This window comes from Manacus candei, unplaced genomic scaffold (assembly GCF_025592945.1).
Source record: "Manacus candei isolate 608988 ecotype Guabito, Panama unplaced genomic scaffold, ASM2559294v1 h1tg000025l, whole genome shotgun sequence".
Taxonomy (NCBI): domain Eukaryota; kingdom Metazoa; phylum Chordata; class Aves; order Passeriformes; family Pipridae; genus Manacus; species Manacus candei.
The window spans coordinates 6990011-7011952 of record NW_026138073.1 but is presented as its reverse complement, the minus strand read 5'-3'; the positions used below and the strand labels follow the sequence as shown (position 1 = coordinate 7011952).

General features: G+C 48.6%; 1 protein-coding gene across 2 annotated transcripts in view; it reads right to left on the bottom strand.

Annotated features, from left to right (window-relative positions):
* Nucleotides 1-14941, bottom strand: part of PRICKLE2 (prickle planar cell polarity protein 2) — a 104716-nt gene extending 89775 nt beyond the window's left edge. The window contains exons 1-2 of one of the 2 annotated variants that reach the window (XM_051788789.1): nucleotides 14831-14941; nucleotides 14443-14528 (exon numbers count right to left, since the gene is read on the bottom strand). In XM_051788789.1, the coding sequence (XP_051644749.1) occupies nucleotides 14443-14528; nucleotides 14831-14872 (128 nt within the window). In that variant the 5' untranslated portion in view covers nucleotides 14873-14941. Of the gene's footprint in view, nucleotides 1-7845; nucleotides 8022-14442; nucleotides 14529-14830 lie in introns of those variants that run through there. The other variant, XM_051788792.1, reaches the window with a different exon arrangement.
* Between the last annotated feature and the right edge of the window lie 7001 nt (nucleotides 14942-21942).

Below are 21942 nucleotides of genomic sequence, written 5' to 3'. Positions count from 1 at the left end.
GATGCTGTGCCCCATTTGCTGCCTCCCCATCCTACAGGCTCCAGGGTGCCATGGGCAGGTGAGATCTCTGCAGCTGTGGACGGTGCCACCTGAGCTGGCAGGGCACCCCAGCTCCTTGTGCCACAGCCAGCTTCAAACCTTTTAAACAGCTTGGGGGGGATTTAAATCATTGATCAGCCTTGCGCTTGCCCTCTGCGCTGGGCTGAAATTTCACTCCTCGGGTTACCATGGCTGGAAGCACCGCATGTGCACGGAGCGTCCAGCTCTGCAAACTCACTCACTGCTCACATCCAAACAGCTTCACTTTTCCTGGATCACGCAGAGGCATTTCCCAGCAATAACTATGGTCAGGCCAAATTTTGGCCTTCTCGCTGCAGTTGTTGCCATCAAAGAGCATTGAGAAGATGTAAAGCTGTGTTTTACCTCGCCTGGAATGTCCTGCAAAGGCCAGACAGGTTTTATTTGAAGACTGTTATCACAGGTCACTGAAGATCACTTTCCCAGTCCCTGGGAAATTCACGACATGACTTCCCCAGGTTAAGATTTCACTTCAAACTTGAAAAGTTCAGGCCAAAAGGAAAGTTTAGGCAGTTGCTGCATGTGCTTGAAGGAGCGGCTGGAGCAGGAAGCCAGTGCTTAACAGCACAAGCAGCCCTGCAAAATTTTACAAGACACAACCCTCACGTTAGAGGATCCATTTCTTTCTTCGTAAAATATATTGGGCCTTTCCACAAACTTCTTTTATTGGTCCATTTGGCTACTCACTCCTTTTATGAACTACTCAAGCTCCCGGATCATCTGGAAAAGCTGAGGAAGACGGCCGAGCTAAACCACAAGGACGTGCCAGCCATTGCTAACAACCTCCTCTGCTACCATGGCTTGGGCACTGTGCGTGGGAGCAAGGAAGGGAAAAGCCAGCAGACAGGGCAGCTGGATTTCATCACCTGAAAGGAAGCACACATCATCTTTTTAACCCATTTCTTTTCAATGCCTACAAGGTTTTGGAGTCCCAAAGTTGAGATAAATCCTGGAAGCCCAGGTGTCTTTGCGCCTTTCACCTCAGCCCAAAATCCACTTGGCAGCAAACAAGCAGTTAAGACTGGGATTTTCTTTTTAACCAGCCTCCTACATATCTTCCATGGGGGTCCTTTAATGGATCCAGTTAAAGAGCAAGCTTGCATGGAGGTCCACATGCTAACATAACAACATATTTTAACTGTGTATTTAAATAGTTTAATTTCTATTGACATTGGCTAAGGTGAGTCCTAAGGTTTGCCAGTCTCCAGCACAAGGCTGGACAGCTCACCAGTGCAGCCTTTCAAGCCCTATATTGCCAAATCTCCTTTAACAACAAGCTCCTGCAAAACATTTCATAACCATCATTTCCCAAGGAGAGGGGTGCCTGAGGCACTCAGCGTGCTAAGTCCAGTCTTTGTGGCACAGTCAGTGCTGAAAAAAGACCACAAGAGCCTTAAAAGAGAGGAAAAGCCAAGCAGCATGAGCAGATGTGCCTGGTTCTGCATATCTGCTCCTACCCAAAAACCTGGAGCCAGTGGGGCAGAACCAGGCTCCTGTGCTCCAGGCTGTGGTGTTGCATTTTGCTTTTGGTCCCAATCCCAGACCTATAACACTTCATTCCCAGTACTGTTCTCCTAATACTTCCCAGCCCACCAGTCCAGGCAGGAATACCTAACTGGTGGTGGTAGCATCATGTTGCTCTCACAGCTCCAAAACACGCAATGCAGGAATCAGGGTAATGGGACAAAATGTCCCTTCCCAGAGCCCAGCTCTGGCGAGACCTCCAGGAAAGCAATTATCCAGGCACATCAATATAACAGCATCTTTATCCTAGTGAGAAGGTGCTTCTCAGCACACAGGCCAGCTTGTACCCTTGAAATTATTCACATATGTCATGTCTGAGCTGTACCAAGCCCTTGTGAAATAACCAGCAAAGGGCGAACGCTGCTTGCGACAATCCCACAGAGAGGCTGCTTTAAGCCCTATAATAAGGAGCTCTGCTGCCCTCCCAAATAGCAGGGGCTACTTTAAAAAAACCTTACTATTGTAATCTTGGATTACTCTCTACCACCCAAATCCATTTCATCATAATTAGTGCCCATTATTATAAAGCCCCTCCAACATTTCCATATTCCTCTGAACGTTTTAGACTCTGCAGATACTCTAGTAAAATCCACCCAGCTGTGTATTTTGCATAAACTGGTTATCTTGAACCACATGCCCTCTCACTCTTGTTACCAGCCCCATATTTTATACAACAGCATTGACACTTCCAGCCTCTTGCAGGAGCCTTGCTTTGAGAGATTTAAATTAAGCCCAATCCAAGCAGTTCACTGGGGTAGATAGAGGAAATATGAATTCTTCTTGAATTAATGACTAAAACCTGAACATTCAGCATAGCATCATATGTTTTTACCAGAAAACACATCACCTGAAGCATGGCACAAAATTCAGCTGCCCAGAATATTTTAACAGCACCACATTGCAGCCAAAAGCTGATCATGGACTTGGCTTTGGAGTTCTTTATTCCTTCTTAAAAGAAATACAAGGTTCACAAAGAGTTCAACAAGAAACACACCTCGGTAGTGTTTGTGCAATTAGCTACAGGGAAGATTAAAGAATAAAGTCCATTTCTGTTGGAGAAACCTTATTACAGAAGATGAAGTCCCAATCTCTGACCAATTAAGTACACACCTCTGCACCTGCAGGATGGGGTCCCTCACTAGCAAGCAGGTCCTTCATCATCTAACTAACAATGCTCCAGCCAGCATCTAAGCCCTGCCACCTCACCCTGCCTTCTGCTCCAGCCACGAACTCTGTATTTTAAGTTTCCTTACACAGATGATAACCTCTACAGTAGGGGTAAGAACCATCTCAATGACTTCCACAAGAGCCCTGCAACTCCATCAGCTTTGGTGGCGCTGAGAACAAGACCTCAGCACTGCAAACTCTAGCACAGAAACCCCCAAGTCCCCAGATGTGCTGCTTTTCTAGACACAAGGACTCATAATTCTGCATTCCCCAATATTACCCATCTTTCAAGACCTTTTCTTGACTTGGGTAGTTCCCAGCATCCTAAGATGTCTCTAGACTTTGTGTCTTCAAGAGGAAGATGATGATTGCAACCCTTCACTAGCTAGGGCCTCCTCGTTTTTCCCCTCTCAGCACACTTCAGTGCCCTCCAAAGCTCAGTGTAACACCAGGCTGAGTATTAATCAACACAACATGCGCTTCATCCAACTTCAGTGACCACTACGAATATTTAAGTTTTATATTATGTGCTGGGATTATTTTTATATATATGCCACCCTGTGTCTTTTTATATACACACTCACACCCCTATATAAGCAAACACACACACAAGAGTATTTCATTTCTGCAAAATATAATATAAGCGCAGGAATTTTTTTTCCCCTTCAGGCAGCTGGATCAGCAGCCGCTCAGCACAGCAGCGATGCAGAGTGCCCTCTGCTGTACATGAGACAAATGCTTCTTTGTTTAAAAATATTTTCTAAATGCTTACAACTTTTCTTAGGACAAAATACATATTAAAATTACACTCGATCATTTCAAGCGCACCGTGCAATACCGGTGCCACCAGATTTCTCCTGTCAGACTGAAAGATTCATGTCTCTCACAAGTTGCATCAGCAGAAAGTAAATAAGCCTGGGCTGGAACTACACTGGGTACAATGTGAAAATGTTTTATTTATACATTTGAAAATAGCAAAGGGAAATCAGAGCAAACAATAAAGCTTTATTATTCAGGCATTTATCAGATAGCCTTCACACTTCAGCAAATTGCACATCTATTAGAGGTACACGCTAAAACTGTCACGTGGCAACGTGAAATCATTTTTCTATTGTAAAGCAGCATTGTTCCTGCTACTGGAAGGAAAGATAATATTAAAACATATTCAAATATATGTATTTGAAACCGTTATACCTTGTAATAAATTATGCAGTTGATATTAAAAATCCAAGCTATGCTGCAGAAACCTGACTTTCAAATATTAACTTTTATTATCTTCTCACGTCCCAGCTCTTCTCAAATCTGACATTTAAAGGGGTTGCACTTTCAGCATGTGGCCTTTATGGCATTGAACGCAGATAATATGACAGGGCCACACCTCTGTCAAGACCATTCCCACTGTCTGGCAGGCGAGAAGAGGAAAGGAATCAGCCTTGTCTCTGCCTCGCTGCCTCTTCTTCAAATGTTGTGTAATTTTAAGCAAAAGTCTGACTACTGTAGAGTTGGGTTTTTGCAAAAACAGGGATGAAACCATCCGCAAAGAGTCAGGATAAGATACAGGACACCGAATCCAGCAGCATCTCTGCTCTGGGGTCCACCTCCACCCAAGGCAAATGGGTCAAAGACCAGTCAGGTCTTCCTCCATAGAGCAAACCCTGCCACGACAAGCACCTGATGGCTTGGGGAGGTCGGAGCAGCAACGTCTGATACACAAGCACCAAAATCCCAGTTACCGGCACCACAATGTATTTTTTCTCCCTGTGTCACACTCCCACAGAAGGAGACATCTTTTTTTAACCTATCTCTGTGCAACACCTCGGCTCTGCAAGCAGGGCCCATCTGCTCTGCAGAGCTCCGTGGGCACACCTCCACAGTGACCTGGGAGGGTGGGAGGGGGCCGGTGGGGTCAGAGCACCCATGGGTGCTGTCTCCAGATGCCCAGGCCCCCAGGTGCTTCCACACAGCCACCCTATCCCCACCGCTCTGTGAGCTGGTTGCTCATGGGAACCGGCACAACTGGTTCCCCATCCCTTCCAGTGACTCACTGCAAAGCCTCTCCATTTCCAGCATTTGTATTCGCCTCACAGTTTGGATTTCCTAGAGGAGGCACTACCCAGGAAAACAAGCCTCCTCTTACGCCCTCCTGTAAACGTGTCCACATGAAGCTGACCAAAAATATTCCAGTTTATTTTTTTAAACAGAATCTTATACCAGCATTTTTTTTTTCTCCCAACAAAACGTTGTGGTTTTTTATAACTTTTCATCCTGCTCTTCTCAGAGATTCTTGTCCTAGATTCCCCGTCTTGGTTGAAGGCCAAGCATCACTAGCTGAGCCAGAGGGAATATAAAAGCATCTTTCTAAGACACTATAGAAAAGAAGAATTGGACCCTGGGAGCCAATTCACTTTTATGCCTTGGGTATTTAAGGATCAAACACGCATTTGTGAGCTGACACAAGGTAAAAAGGTGGCTTTGAAACTTTATGGCGTATAAAGAAGCCTCCGAAAGCATCTTTTTACCAACTAGAGTGTAAGAGAAAACCAGGAGCAGCAACACATCCCTTGGGGACAGATGGGCTCACTGGCCACTCGTGGTGGCACCAAGGGCACTGAGCACTTGCAACCACTGCTCTGCTTGCAGAGCAAACAGCTGAAGGCAAGGAAACAAGAAACATCCAAGACACGCTAAGGAGGTTTCCTATGGTTACTGCTGCCATGGAAATACTTTTTTGTTGGCTTGATCTAAATAATCTCTGGCTCCTTGGCTGCAGTACACTTCCTGCAAGGTTGGGTTGGATCCTTAGACCTGCACCCCGTACTGGAGTGTAACCACACTGAGTACCAGCCGCCTGCAAGCTGGTCCAGGAGTATCTCTAACCTGAGCTGCTTGGGGCTTTCCTCCAGGCTCCCCGGAGCACATGGCTTGGTTTCAAGCAGAAGAGGAGGAAAGAAAGTGGAGGGAGGGGAAAAGACATCCTTTACTAATTGCTCACAGCTGTGTCCGAGCAGCTCCCACTTCAGCTGCCAGGAGCTGCAGACTCCTGCTCGCCCAAACAGGCTCTGAGCAAAAGAAACCCCTCACAGGGAGAGGGACTCTCCATCCATCCACAGGCTCTGCGTAGGGATTTCAATAATTATATTTATACACTCCCCTTATCAGCAAGAGCAGCCATTATGTCTTTTATCACCACGGCAGCAGCGTCTGCACAAGGGCAATTGATAGGGGATGAAATATTTGCTGCAATGGCTGAGTACAAAGTGCCTCCTTCCATGGCAAGAATAATAATTGTCTCACTGAGCTCTCGAAGTGTTAAGCTCTGGTATCGGGGTCCTGTGATGAGCAAAGAGCCACACATGGGAGGAAACAGCCTCTCCAGCAGTGGAGAGGAGCACCCTGAATTCTCTCCACACCTCTTGGCCCAAGCACCGCTGAACCTGAGACAGGCCCTGGCCATCAGGGCTGCTTTGATGAGTGTCCAGAGCCCACGAGAAAAACGCTCTTAACAGCCATGCTCGCGAGGCTCACCCTGAAATTTTCCTCACATCAGACAATTCTGCTAATGTTACAAATTCCTCCAACATTAGATAGTGACCGCAGAGATGCTGCGCTCGGGAAGAGTCTGGCTTTCCCCGCCACGGCTGGGAGATTATTCATTGGAGAAAAAAGCAAATATCCAAATGAGCATCACAAATTGCAAAACCAGCTGCCAAAGGTCTCAGCTGATACTATCAGCCATCCTTAAGCTCGGTGATAGACTTACAAGCCAGACAATGAAAACGCAATTGATTATTTGAAGAGTGACTCACTGGTGTAATAAGGATGGATTACAGGGCGGGGTGGGGGGAGACCGTCTTTTGAAAAAACCTAAAAGACTGCAGATTGACTGTTTAAAGGCAAACAGAAAGGGAATAAAACCAATGAAAAAACTCTTGAAAGCACTAAACAGCCCTCTACAGCCGGGAGCAACAAAGAGGAGGGGAGCGCTCAGTGGGCGTCAGCCGAATAGCTGCACCCCGGCCCCCTCCAGCTGGGAATCCCGGGCATCACCTTCTATCCAACCAAACTGGTGACCGGGAGCTTTCCCTTTCACGCCACACCACGCTCGTGAAAGGCCTGTTGCAAACCCTCTATTAAAGGAGTTTTCCTCCCCACGGAACATGTGCCACACGCTCCGGGCGGGCGATCGCAGCCACCGCAGCACGGCACCTCCAGGGCTCCAGCAGGACACATCCTGCGAGGAGAGCGGGCTCAGGGCATTCCTTGGGAGCCAGTGAGGAGGACCGAGAGGGCTGAGGCTACGGCAGGGAAGGAAAATTCAGTAAGTGGATAGGGATGCCAGCCCAGCTTTGCCTGTCACGGGACCGATGTGACTCTTCATCTCCCACCTCCTCCCTCGCATCAGTCCAGCAGAGACTTCAACAAGTGATTTAACTCATTTCCCTGGGCTTGGGTGGATGCACAGGGAGCTCAGGAGCTGTTAAATCAGTTCACTACATCCCACTAAATCACAGCCGACACGGCTCCCAAATCCATAACCTCAGTCTCCAGCACTGACAGCTGTCTGCTTGAAGGAGATCCCCACTGCAAGCCAATCCATCCTGCTTCCAATCCATCCCACTTAAGTGGGTCTCTCTCGGGCAAATCCATTTTGAAAGGCTCTGTGAGGAAACTGTGCTTTGCCAGTGCAACCCCATGGCCGAGGCACCAGGAAAGTGCTTGCTGGCCACCGTTCTGCCTTCGGGATGGCAAAACCCGCTCACTCACACAAGGCAGGTAACATTCCTCTCTCTGCATACCAAGAAGCAGCTGTAGTCATTTTCCAAAAAACCTCAGTGCAAAAAAACCCCACCAACCTTTAAAATTATTTGTTTAGAAGTAAAATATCAGGTAAACACAGAATGCACTGTTTGTCTGCTCTGCCCCCCTCCATCACCAGTGTCATTCACAATCACTCCAGAAACAGAATACCCCCCCCCCAAACCAGCCCAAATCCCTCAACAGCTTATTAGTGGTTTTTCACCCCATTCATAAAACTAGAATTGCACAAGGCCACTTCAAAACAGACAGAAAACGTACCCACACTGCCTGTTCTCTAGGAGAAATTCTGCTTTTTTGGCTTTCGCCAGCAGCTCAGTGGCACTGGAGCAGGGCAGAGCAGATCCAGTTAGAGCAGCTGCAGAGCAGGGCTCCGTGCTCAGCTGAAATTCAATCAACAAGTGTCTCAAACTCCTTTGAGTTCTTGCAATACAATCCTGAGTGGCTTGTAAAGGACTTCAAACAGGCTCCCTGAGTTTGCCCGGAAACAAGCACATACCTCACCTGCTCTTTTGTACATCGCATACAAAAAAATTAAAGAATTTATTTTAGGCTTTTTGCCAGGGACAATACTGCCTCCGATACTGTAATGCTCTGCTAATGTGCATATTGTGTCTCCCAGCCAACACAAACAGGATACCTTATCAGTCTCGGCTGTTTAAAGTGCTGTTTCAGCAGCAGGGCATGAAGGAATGGAATGGACAAGCCAGAAAAAATGTTTGGGAGATCCTTAAATGCAACTGTACATGCAACATTAGGAAAAGATTGTCCCAGGGCAGGACGATGCTGATCCCTACACCACACCCATGCAAACTTCCATCCCAATGGCCCAGCTGCCCCTTGGCAAAGACGCTCTGGGAACAGTGGGATCAGCACAAGCATCACTAGTTATCCTGTTCTGTCCCTACTACCACAGAGGGGGGAAAACTCAAAGAAAAAGTAGACCTGATTTTCCAAACACTTACACAAGTGTTTAACCTCGCAGGTGTGAGTAAATAGGACAGCTGAAGTCATTGATGCCAATCTAAGTGCACACTCCAGCATCCCCCCGAGCTGAGCCTCAGTGCACACAGCAGCCACCCCCACCAAACCACCCCCAACCAAACCAGCACAGGGGCTGAAGGACACAGACTCTGTCACTGAGTAACCTGGCAGGGAACAGCCTCTCCTTTCTGAACTGCTTACGAATATCGAATATCGTTAAAGACAAACTAACGATAGCAACCCTTCTGTGAAAGGCTTTAAAATCAGCAGACACAACCAGGCTTTCACTTTTTTTTTTTGCATCCCCTCCACCATGATGCAGTATCCTTGGGAGGCAGGTGACTCCTGCCTACCCCTGGGGACAGGCACAGGTCTCCTAGGGACAGCAGCACACTTGGCCCCTCTGTAGTCCCCCAGGGACTCACCTCAGGAGTGCTGTGATGGATAAGCACTGGGATGGACCCACACTGGCTGAATGTTGCCTATTTCAGCAGGTTCTCCATTGCAAAATGACAAATTTGCTAAAACCCACCAGGCCAGCACAATTCACTGTGGCAGCCATAGCCCATTCAAGATAAGGTATTGCTATTCTCACATCTCCAAAGCCTTTCAAATAAACATGCATGGAAGTGTGGAATATCTGAATCCTAAAGGAGTGAGGCACAAAGCCTGTTATTCATGAAAGGGAAAAGCTGGGAGCGTGTGTGTGAAAGACACATAACCTACGAAAAATGCTGAAAACATATGGAAGCAATAATCTGTACTTTTTTTTTTTTTTTTGGAAGTAGAAACAAATGCTTCAGAACTCGGTGTTATTCGTTCATGTGCTGCGTTACAAATATTATTGTTTCTGCTCTCTGGATGAGGAAAGAGGCATCAAACCGGAGACCCAAAGGCGCCCAGGATGTGTATGGGAGCCTGCCCGGGCAGGGTCAGTGCTGGGGGAATGCAGAGGGAGGCTGCAAACACAGAGTTTCTTGGTGCTCGCCACGCACGAGCACCCGACCCTCTGGAGCGCTGGGCACTGGACAAACACAGGAAGAAAACAAACATCCACTGCCACGAGCAACTCCCTGCCTACAGTCAACAAGGCAGAGAAGGGAGTTGCAAAGCGACTTATCCACCATCACCCAGCAACCTCAAACATGCCAACAACCCCTTTGTGGGTCACCGTCTCGTGACACGCGTCTCTTTTTCCTCGTCTGTAGGTTTTTGTGATCAAGTGGTCAATCATAACCCTTTGGGTTGATCACCTGGGATCTCTAGGTGGATCTCTCCTGAGAAGCTGAAAAGTTTATCCTTGCAGATGCTCCCTGATCTGACGAGGCCAGATGAGATGAAACTTCAGGGGGACTGACTGCAGTAGAATTTAGCAAGATGCCGAGTTATGGAAATACATAAATGCTCAAAACACTTGTACGCATCAAAACTTGTTAATACAGAATATTACTGAATATTATGTCAAGTCACATAAATTTGCCTTGGAGTGTAAGGGCCAGGCACTATGCTCTGTACAAACACACACCCACTGATGTTAAGACCACGATGTGTGATGGAAACACATGACGAGAAGCAGATCTCTTCCCCGGCAAAACGTGATTCCAAGGGACAAAGATTACACAACACATGCAAGGAAGAAGATATTCCAAGAAAAGATGTAAAACATAATCTCACACTGAAACTAAAGACGAAGACTGATTTGCCAGGGTTTTATGTCATGTTTATTACTGCTTTTTAAATGCTTCTGCAAACCAGAAGAATAACTATGGCAACAAAGACTTCTCCAAAGGTTTTCAGACACTATTTTTAAATTTGTCTTCTCTGTCACAGCATCTGAATGCTGTGACAGAAAACCTCAGAAAACCGGCCGTATGCCACTGCCTCTGCAGGCTTAGCAAACCAGGTGGCACATCCCCCCTCCTCAAACCAGAGCTCAAATAGCACCCTGAGGTCTGGGTGTGCTGCATCTATGCTTTTAGCTGGTCGTTCCGGGGAAGGCAGAGAGCAGGGAACAGCAAGGTCTGTTCAATTGCAAGAGTATGGTTTTTGCAAGGCTTTCTCAAGGAGCAAACCAACCATGGCTCCATGTGCTAAACACATGCCAATCTCCCAACACGAAGGATTCGCTATTTTAACTACAGCATTAAGGCTGTAATTTTACTTCACCCAGAGTAAATCTGAAATTAGTTCTTCACAGTAAGTTTAACAGCAGCAAAAGCCAACCATTTGTCACCTTTAAGGTTTGCATATTCACACTAATTGCACCAGGACTAGGTTATAAATTCCCTTCCCTCCTCCTGGACCACCTCCCTGGAAGGCTTTTCTCTGCAAGACATTATGCAAAAGACATTCCTAATGGCCATTCATTCACCAAACTCCAGTGACAGCTTTATTTAATGCCAAAGCTTGTTAACAAGCTGAATGGCACACAGTTTAATGTAATGCAGATCTGATTAGAAAACAGCAACCGGGCTCCTAAGGAGTTCAATTTTTATTGAATTTGATTTCCCTTTTTCCACACAAAGCCATCGACCTGTATTAATGAGGATTTGGTTATGTACACCCCATTTCCATCCTTCAGACCGCAGCCCACACAGAAGAACTCAGTCCACGTGCACTTTGCTGACAACCCACCACAGCAGAAAGCAACGAGAGGAGAGGAGAGGAAGGAGTCGTTTTGCTGCTCAGACCATGAGAAATTGGGGGTTTTACTGGTTATAGTTTGATAGCAGCATCTTCACAGACTTCACACCCAAGGTGGGTGGAATTCAGTCTTCAGTCTTTTCAGACAAACCACTTACTTTCTCCTCTTCAGGGCTAAATGATTTAAAACTGAAAATTGAACTTCTGCCTTACAATAAGAGGCAGAGATCTGTGGCACTCAGCAGAGAGCTTTGAGGGCATAAAACACAGGGCTTCAGTTTAACTGAGGTGTTTTCAATTCCTCTCTTCCACCCAAATAGCATTAAACATGCTGACACTGCTACAGGATAATTCACCCACTACCTTGAATATGAGATTATAAATTGCAGAGCAAAATTACTAAGATTCAAAAACAAACTTCAAAAAACAGGGACATTATTTAATTACTTAACAATTCCCTTTCATCTTCTTTTTGCACATCACCTGCAGTACAGAGATCAGGTTTATTCTGAAAACAGTTCTGCAGAATACAATTTATTTTCAGGAGGTTTCCCTGGCTCAGGAAGCATGTCTGTGCTTCCAGGAATGATAAATTCAACCAATACTCACAGCCATCTCTGAGAAAAGTGGCTTTTAAGGGGACATACAACCACAGAAATCTTTGTCTAACAAAGCAATTTGCCTGCTGAACGGAGTGGCTGATCACACCTAAAATCACAGGTAAGTAGAAAATACACAGTCCAGCATAATTAGGTATAAGACAATGCCTATCTCAGCAATGGTTTCAGTGCCTGCAAGCTTACAAATTCTGTCTCCCTAAAGCACATCACCATTCGGCATCTCTGAAGCAAAAAAAGTCCCATTTACATTTATCAGCAAAACTCTGCTGTTAAAGGATTATAAAAAGCCTTACAAATCTCTAGTGGTTAATTGATCTGGATTTATATCCCTAATCTGAGGATCTCCTTGCAAACCCTTGTTTCCTTCCAGTCTCATTCTGCACATTCAGGTGAGCAGCCCCAGCAGGCCCTGGCTACACCACCTCGTGCACAGAGGGCACAGGCTCCTCAGCATGTTTTTGACCTGCAAAACTACAATGAATAATTTGCCTTCTTACCTATTCCTGGCATTAATAGACCACTGGCTAGTAAAAAATGAACATGCTTCCTCTCTATTGTGTTCTGGCAAATAGGTTGCCTTTATTTGGTTTAATTGCATAATTACTCCCATATCAAGGCAATTAAATGGAAATGTGTGCAGGAGGGCTCTCAGCTTATGAAGTCCCAGTGTAAGGCAATTTGGTGTAAGGTCTAACCTGCTCAGCAGGATGCAAACCCGGAGCACACAGGCAGCAGTGCCTCTGGGGGCTGACCCCACCCATACCCAAAGGGTGCCCATCTTCTCCTGCCCTTGGGGAGGTAGAGAAAAGGCTGCTAGAACAACCCACACTGTTTCAGCCAAAATCCTTGCCCATGTCTGGGGTCCCTCAGGAAAAGAGATGGCTATGGATGGTCCTGACAGGCTGGACCCTCCTGCACACAGAGTTTGGCAGGATTGGGCCAAGTGGCACAATGTGCCAGTGCAGAGGGCACAACCTGAAAAGAGCCACAACACTCCTCTCATCTGACACTACTCAAGTAGTGGGTGCCCCTTCTGCTGGGTCGTTTGGCCTCCAATGGGGTGCTATCAAAATTCACTTAATTCTTCAAAAGCCACTGAATAGTTGCACCCTCTGACACATTAGAACAGGAACCACAGCACCTCACAAAGTCCTTCGAGCAGGGTAGGAATACTGTTGGTGACCACAGCTTTTCTTCTCATCCTGTACTTGAAATTTCCCCTTGACACTTTTAGCATTATAAAGCAGCTCTGCAACGACAAGGAAACCTGGGACAGCTCCGGAAAGCATTCATAAGCCCTGAAAAGAAGACAACTCAGGGGTGACCTTATAAATCTATTAACACACATGTGGCAGATTCAGATCACTGGGAGGGTGTCAGGACACCACATCTCCTGCAGCCCAGGAAGAAGGGACACCTTCAGCTCCTGAAGGTCTGAGCACTTGGATGTGCCATCAGCACCTGTGGAGGGCCAGGCTGGAGGACCACGGGAAACCTCAGCTGAACCCCACCCATCGCTGTGCATCCCTCGGGGCAGACCTCAGCCTATGGAACCTGTCCCACCACACCCTGGGGCAAATGCCACCAGGAACAGATGATTTGCAAGGCTGAACTTTAAGATACAACTCAATGGGGGTATATCAATCCCCCTCCTTGCTCTAAACCTGAGCTTTAAGCAGCTGAGATGCATCTCTGAGAAGTAGGGCAGGGGCCAGGAGGAATGCCAAGCACAGCAGATACTGGAGAAAAGGGTATATATACCCTGAAAAATAAGGTTAAAAGGTCGCCACACGCTCCCTGGCCTACTAAGTCTGTGCACAGTTCCCAGAGCCCACAGCCCAGATTTAATATCACCAAGTCCCAGATCGCCCATCAGCAGGAACTCATTTCGAGGCAGAAGAACGAGGGGAGGTGAGAAGGGGCTGACCCAGCACGAGGCCAGGGCTCGCTGTGCCTTGCAGGCACCGGCGCTGTCAAGTTTGTAAAGACACACAGCAGAAATAGCCAAAAATACTTGTTCGTTCCTACACACCGCCATCCATTTCAAGAGCTAAATCTCTGCTTGGCATCACTGACAGAGGATAAATCCCGCCATGGGGGAGGCAGGAGTTTCACGCAGTGGTTTGGTGCAAACCATCAGAACGCCTTCAGCCGCGTTTCCCTCTTCCCACCCCACCCAGATTGTCCCCGCCAGGTGAGGGCGGCTTCAGCTCCCCCGGCATGATCCGGGGCAGCAGGACGAGCCCCTGACCGCAATGGGGAGGCTGCGAGTTGGTAATTACCAAACCAGTTACCCCAGTCCCGCGTCTGGATCCTGCTGCACCCCGCACCAGCGGCCGCCACGGGCACACCTGTGGGGCACACCTGTGTGGGGCTGGCAAACCCACCCGCGCCTCCAGAACCCCCACCCCGGGTGCGCGACACGCTTAGGACTAACACAAACGCTCCCCAAAAAAACCCCACACCTGCAACCCGGATGCGCACGGAACCGGGGAGGGAGCCACGAAAACCCTGCGAAGAGAGAGGCTGGATGGGACCCACCGGGGTCCCGCTGCCCGCAGGAGTCGGGGCGATGGGCCGGGGGGTTCACGGGGGTCTCGCCGGGCCTTACCTCCACTTGTGCAGGGCGAAGCCGGGACACTGGTCCCCGCAGGTGTTGCAGGGCTGGCCCCTCTCCGGCTCCCCCGACGCCGTCAGCTGCAAGGAACCGCAGAGTCAGCGCCGGCTGCGGGACGGGGGGAGGATGGGGGACAGGGGACACGCACCCGGGGGGGAAAGGGGGCACGCTCGGGGGAAAGGGGCACCCGCACGGCTGGGAGAGGGCAGGGGCCGGAGAGGGGGACGCACCCGGGGAAAGGGGCACATGCGGGCGGCGGGAGCGGGCGGGGACCCGCACGGAGCCGGAGCGGGCGGCGGGACGGAGCCACAGGTTGGAGCGGAGCGGGGCGGGGGGACGAAGGAGGAGAGAGAGAGAGAAAGAGACCCCCTCGACAACTCACCGAGCGGCTGGAGAGCCGCTTGCGGGAGCCGCGGCCGAACATGGCAGCGCTCCCCGCACCGAGCCCAGCGCAGCCCAGCCCGAGTGCGCGGCAGCAGCGGCCGCCCCGTCCCGTCCCGTCCCGCCCCCCCGGCGGCCGCCCCTCCGCCGCTCCCGCCCTCTCACCCGCCCCTCGGCCCGGCAGGCACCGCCCCGGGAGGGCCCGGCTCCCCCCGCCCCGCATCGCCCCCGCTGTCATCGCCCCGCTCCGGAGCGAGCGTCGCTCCCCCTGCTCTTCCCGGCGCTCTTGTCCCGCCGCCCTCGGGAGCAGCGCGCCCAGCCGGGTCCGTCTGTAGTGCACAGCCCAGTGTGCTCCTTACGTTAGTAAAGAACCTGAGCTCCCGAAGGGCAGAGGTGCGATTTAGCAGGGCTGGAGCGGCAAACGCTGGGGTTACAGCTCTGAGCACGCTGCGCTGTGCCAGGGGGGTTTTACTGGCACAGGCACGGAGCAAACATCCTGGGTTCCTGCTGGGCTTCTGATCCCCTCCTCAAGGACAACAGGTTTAGGCGACAAACACGAACAGGGTGAAGGAGAAACACAGTCACAGGAAATATATTTGCAGCCTGAGATGCTGGGCCAGGACACAAAGCACCTGTTACTGCCCCGGAGCTCACGGTCCCCCCAGAGCTACATATGGGCCAGCAGGGCTGGGATGTGTGAGACCGTGGGGTCGGGAGCCATGGGCCTGGGAGCTGTGGGGCTGGGATCCATAGGGCTGGGAGAGGTTGGGCAGCCCATATATCAACCTGCTCGTGCCCTGTACACAGTGCACTACAAAGGGATCCCCACAGCTAACAACCAGCCTGTACCCCTGGGGTCTGCAATCAAACAGCACATCTGGTGCAAGGCAGAGCAAAATGAACCATGGGGAGAGAGGAAGGAGCAAACACGCTTCACAGAGCACAGGGCTCCTCGGAAACTTGTCCCCAGTGGCGCTGGACCAGCTTTGCTATTAGCATTTCACAGCTTCACCCATGGTTGTGGTTGTTTGCAGATCCTGCCAGCTCTTCCCCTCCTTCCCTCCCTCTTTGTTCCTTTGCCTTGCTGCCTCCCAGGTGGTCAAAACCATAACGCTTTGATAATTTTTTTTTTATTTAATCAATTCTCATTTTTGTCAATTCTTCACTTGTATCTTCCTGTCTAGGAGGCTGAAATGAGGCTGGGAGCTATGTAGCTGCATTATTACCTCTTGAAGAGTCTCAGGCAAAAAGTTTCAGGGAGATTTTTGCTCTTTCCTCCCATACTGGGCTTTCTTAAACAAAAAGAAAACCCAAAAAACCACAGACAATTTTATCATGGAGAAAATTTTCTTTTTCACAGTGTTTTTTCATGTCACTGGGAAAATATCGAATGCTCCCTGCTCTGTTTTTCTATGGTTGCTATTTTTACCTTTCCAAAACCCTCCATCTTCCCTCTAGTGTTCCCTTCTGCTAAATTTCCTCATCATTTTCCTTCTTGGTTTCTCTCCCAGTTTCCAACTCATACAGTGGTGCATGAATATATTATAAACTCTCGAGGGAGGAGGCGATCTCTTCAAGTACACACACATTTCATCACACAGTGGGCAACTGGTTGCAAAGTGGGGTTTGACCTCATATTGAAACACCTCCACCTATAACCTGTATCAAGTGTGGAATACGTTAATATCAGGGTGCTGAGTTACTGTTATCTCTGCTGAAGGACAATGGCATTTCAGGGAACAGATGATGTGCAAGAGAGGGTCTGAAAATCTCCAGCACTTTGGGTGTCTTGCATAAGATTCAGAATATTTAAAACTCCAATTAAAACTGCTGAAATAAAAGCAGTATTGGATACAAGACTTATAACAAGATTCAACGTGCTGTGGGAAATGCTTTAAAGGTGACCTGCAAATCCTCTTTAATTGCTCTGCTGTTGCAAGAGGTGCCGTGTGCCCTCAATAACAGGGCTGGTGAGGACATCTGCTATAAGTTTAAAACAGCAAAAGTAAGTCAAAGTTGGAGGGTAAATTCCTTGGAGGTGTGGCTGTGCTGAATCACAGCTCCAGTCTTCTGATGAAGATGCAGGTCCTTAATTGCTACATAAAACAAGGCAGGTTGGTCCCCTCCCTCCATCCCAAGCTGTCCATGGAGCTACCAAGCCTTCCTGTCACCCTGCACGCTTGTATCCTTAGGCTCCTTCCAGCAGGTACTGCAGGCGCTGGTGGGTGACTCCTTGATACACAGGCAAAAGGCAGGGGAGGCTCTGAGCATCGAGACTTACATCAGTGTGTTCAAAAGAAGAGGGAAGATGAGGGCAGAAGGGACTGCCTAAGATGCAGATAAGAAGGGTGAGGGATGCTCACTGCCTCTGTCCTGGTGTGCCTGGTGAAGGATCTGGGGAAATCATGTACAAACAGAGCCATAAAAATATTCAGGTAGCACAGACCCCAATGGAGTCAGGTCTTTAGGGACTCCCGGTCACATAAATATTTCATGGGGACAGCAGTTTGTCTCTGGCCAAGGACATCCAGGACAAATAAAAGGCCAGTCAGGAGGACTCAATCATATTTTAGGGATGCTCAGATGCTGCATCTACATAAGGAAACAGCCAGGCCAGAACATCATCTCTGGGATGCAGTTGGGAAAGGGAGGGGATACATTATCTCATTGGCCTGAATGCTCCTCTTCTCTTTCCTCCCCCAGAAAAGCTGCCAAGAGTAAAGATCTCTCAGGAAATAAACTCCCACTCCCTTGTTCTCACCATGTGCAAAGGGGATGATGCACCATCCTGGCATGGCTGGGTGGGCAGGGGACAGCAACACAGCTCCAGCCCTACCTGTGCTGCCACAAGTACTTTCGAAAGGGGATTTTGTATTATTGTTTTTATAAACATGGAGATCTTCCTCTTGAGAGGAGGCAGACTCAGCTTGGAGGTGGGGGGTGTCAGATACTGCTGTCAAATAGGCTCAGAAACAGACACACATGGATAATACATGCCAGACAGTTTGTCTGACAAATTATTGTTTCTGCTGTCACTTAAATTGTTCCATACGTCATCTTCCCCTCCCATTTCTGTTTCAACCAAACCTGCCTAGGGATGACACTTCTTCCAGCCCTTCTCATGACTAAACCAGTTTAAAACCCAGTTTGCTCCATTCATGCACTATGAGATGGACCCATTTTCCTTTGAAGTTGTGGATGGCCAAGAGGAGGGAAATGACAGGGATGCTCTTCTTTTCCTGCTCCCTGTTGTACCTGATACTACAGAAATAACTATAATTAAAATCAAAGAGCTCAGGAAAAGGTGAAATGCAGCTCCTGTGTTAGCTTTTGGTCACAGGGTAGGTGGAGCAGAGGGAGGGATCTGTGTAGGAGAGCAGTCTGGGATGTAGGGCAGTGGCCACAAGGTATCCAGGCTCTGTGAGCCCTCATGGCTCAGTGGGTCTGCTCACAAGCCCTGCAGAGCATCTTGGTCCAACATGCTATTCCTTCTGGTCAGATAAATGCACTTCTACAAGCAAATTCAGCCTCTGGCAGCAGAAGGTGAAAAGGAAAAACCCATGTTGCTGCAGAACTGTTCTGCTTGCCTAGTCCCAGCCTGTGTGCCCAACCTTGCACCTCTGCCAAGACTCGTATTGTGTCTGACCACTGCACATGGAGAAAAGGAGCTCCCACCAGGGCTCTGCTCTCCTGGTGACCTCCATTCCCTCTGGGAGACCAGCTTGTGCAAAAGCAGCAATGAAGTGACTTGTGTCCAAGTCCAGTGGGCAACCCTTACCACCCAGGAAGAGGAGCTGCAGGTCCACAGCAGTAACTGCAACAAGGGCATGGGAAATATGGAGACAACTTATGCCACCAAAGACCATGGAAAGTCTGCCTCCAGCTCTGGTCCAGCAATTCTGGATGGGAGTTAGCTGGCAGACACAACACATTTGTGTATGAAGCCAGGAAAATTTGCTAGTCTTTCCAGGAAAGTGCCCCCGGCTCTTCTATCCTGCAAGCCATGCCTCATGTGAGGAAATCACCGCTAAAATATTCACATGCAGAAAGCTCTCAGCATCCCTCCATCAGCTCTGACACTCCTGGGCTTCCTACAGTCCAGCCCTGACCATCAGTACTGAGGCAGCAGTACCACTAGCAGAAAGCAGTGGAGTAAGGCAGAAAACAGTTCTCATTTTGATGCTGGACCCATCCATTTCTCCCCTCTGTGATGTCAAGGTGAATTTGGCTGTTACGGACCGGGTCAGTCCCCTTGTGTTTCCTCCTGCCAGCAGCCTGTGCAGGTGAATTACAGCTCAACACGAATCCTGTCTCCATCTAGTACCCTAAAGGTTATAAATGTCTGACTGTTATTAGGCAGTTATTGTCTGAAGCCCTTCAAACAGCAAAAGGAAGGCTTAAAAATACCTCTAAGTGCCATAGCTGCTGAAGGAGTGTGCTAGGGAACAGGCATCTATTTTACTGCATCCTTCCTCCACCAAGCTTCCCTCTTCCTGGGTAAACGTGCCCCCATGAGGGTCTTTTAGGAGCGAAACAGTTCAGTGTTTCCGCTCATTCCGGCTCCAAGATTTGCAATTACTGCAGAGAAAAGGCTGTGCATAAACCCAAGTTTGAGGTGGGGATATGGAATTTCAATCTGTGCCGTGCATAACAGGAACCCAGGCCGGGATGAATCATGCTATGTTACTTCAGTTTTTAATTTTTTTTGCACTGCGTAGGTTTTTCTGGGGCATATTCCATCAGGCACATAACGGTCAAATTCACTCTGAACGTTTATTACACGGTTAGTCTGTGCTACACACACTTCAGATGTCAGAATCGGGAACAAAGTGGGCTTAGCAACTTAACAAACCCTTCCATCAGTTCTGTAGACTGCCATACATTTTCCGAGTTCTCTTTATCACAGCATTTGACTACTATTTTTTGTTAGATTTGTTGGTTCTGAGGTATTTTGATTAAAACCGTACTGAGTAATTTCACCTTTTATCCTTAATAAGTACACTCATTTGTAAATATCCTAGGAATTTTTTTTCTGTCCTCCCACCCAGGAATGCAAATGGCCATTATGTGCTCCCCAAGGTATCTCCAAATAACCCTTCTCCTTTTAACCTTAGGATTTTATTGTGTTAGTTGCTAGGGAACTGAGTAAGATTTATAGCCATCTATTGTTAATTTTGAAGGCGGTCTTCAATTTCCCTGTAAATAGCATTTGGGAGTTGGAGTCCACACCAATAAAAACTTGGAGCCCAGTCCCACTCTGTGGAGAGGAGCACCTGCTATGAAATGCGAAGCCGAGTGGATACATAAAACTTACCCCCACAAAAAGGGCCCTGCCCTCTCAAACTGGGGAGGTTGGGCACTGCTGGGGTGCTGGAGAGACCCCGGGCACCCTGGCCTCTGATGCTGGTGTGGCAAAATATGAGCAGGCTGTGCATCCTGCTTCCCTCCCTCCTGCTCCTCTTCCAACCCCCTCCTCGTTCTTCAGGCTGTTACTCACTCCCTGAAATGAGATGACAGCACTGCAGCTTTTCCCAGAACTGGATTTCTTTGCTGTCGAGCTCAGAAGTCCCCCGGCACAGCTCTCCCTGCCTGTCTGACAAGGGGTGGGTGGTGGATGGCCCCGGTTCATGCGGTTCCTTAATTCTTCTCAATTTGAGGCTAAACAAAGCAATCAAATGGGGCTCTGCCAATTTACACACAACATCCTTGTGCTATAGCAACAAGTAATTTTCTACTATCCCCCCTCACTCCCTCGAGCTCTCTTTTGGTCCAGCAGAATTATTTGCTTTAAGCTGTAAATTCACATTCCTGCCATGCTGCTTTTACTTCTCAGGACCATTCCCGAAAATGAGAAAAAACCAAACCATTTTGGGGGAGGTGGTGCAGAGGCAGGTGTCAGCAGCCATGGCAGGAGGTGAGCTGGCAGGAGTGACCCATCCTGCCCTTCCCTTGCCACGGTGCTGGAAGTGTCACAGATGTCCTTCAGTCCCTCACATTAATCATTCATTTGCCACCCTGCAGGTGGAAAGGTCCTTTTACTCATATTTTTAAGGCTGCTTTACTGTCTCTTCTTTTTGGGAGAGAAAGAAAACAGCCTTTTTCTTACAGTTTCACAGGATTGAAACCTGCTGATAAATAGGGGAGTGGCAAAGCTGGGCTGCTGGTAGTAGCTGAGATCACCAGACATTAAGTAGCTGGTCAAAGGGAAAATCTAGAAAACTTTGTGTATGGCCCCTGAGATGACAGAAATTTTTTCTTTTATGGTCACCAATGTTGTCAGGTTTTACATTGGTTTTACCTGCTGGAGATGCTGGTTCTTTAGCCAGGGCAAACAGCCCAGGATCTACCTACTGTCAAAAGCTTCTGATTCTCAGAAGTTAAATGCTTCCATACACTTAAGCTCTTGAAAGGCCCCAAGCCATTGGGAATGATCAAGTGGGGAAATGCCATTAGTGAAATCTGAATGCAAGTCATACCTGGAAAGCTTCACATACCACTTGCACAACATGGAGGAAAGCCGACAAAGAGGAGGATATACTCAGGTTATCTTGGGTGTCAGCCTCTCCCAGAGCAGCTCTCAAAGGTTATTCCAGGTGAGCACCAGCACAAGGCACACCCACTGTGTTTTCCACACAGAGCAGGATGAAGCTGTCGGTGTTGACAAGAGCTGTTGAAAGGACTCGAGGACACCCCACTTTATGCAATTCAGTCAGCAGAATTTAGAAATATCTTTGAAAAGTGGATCTGAAGGGCATCACCTCTCCCTTTGCCCTACCTGAATGGAGCAGCAGCTCAAGTGAGAATCATCAAAGAGATCTGCTGGGGTTTCCTTAGATCCCCTGTGCCACTGATCCAGGTGGCACTGTCCCCTGAGACACATGGATTTGAAGAGACATGGCATCCTCAGGGGTCCCCTGGGAAGAGAGCAGTGAAGGAGAGAGGAAGACAGCAAAGCCTTTCAGCAGTTGAGCCCCAGCACAGATGAGATAAGAGGCCAGAGCCTCCTGCTCCCATAGACAAGGCTCAGACTCAGGATTCTGCTCCCTGTGCTACCAGGAATCAAACCTCCATGGCCACTGCTGCTCTGTGCCTCCTTCCAGCAGCTCAGCCCGC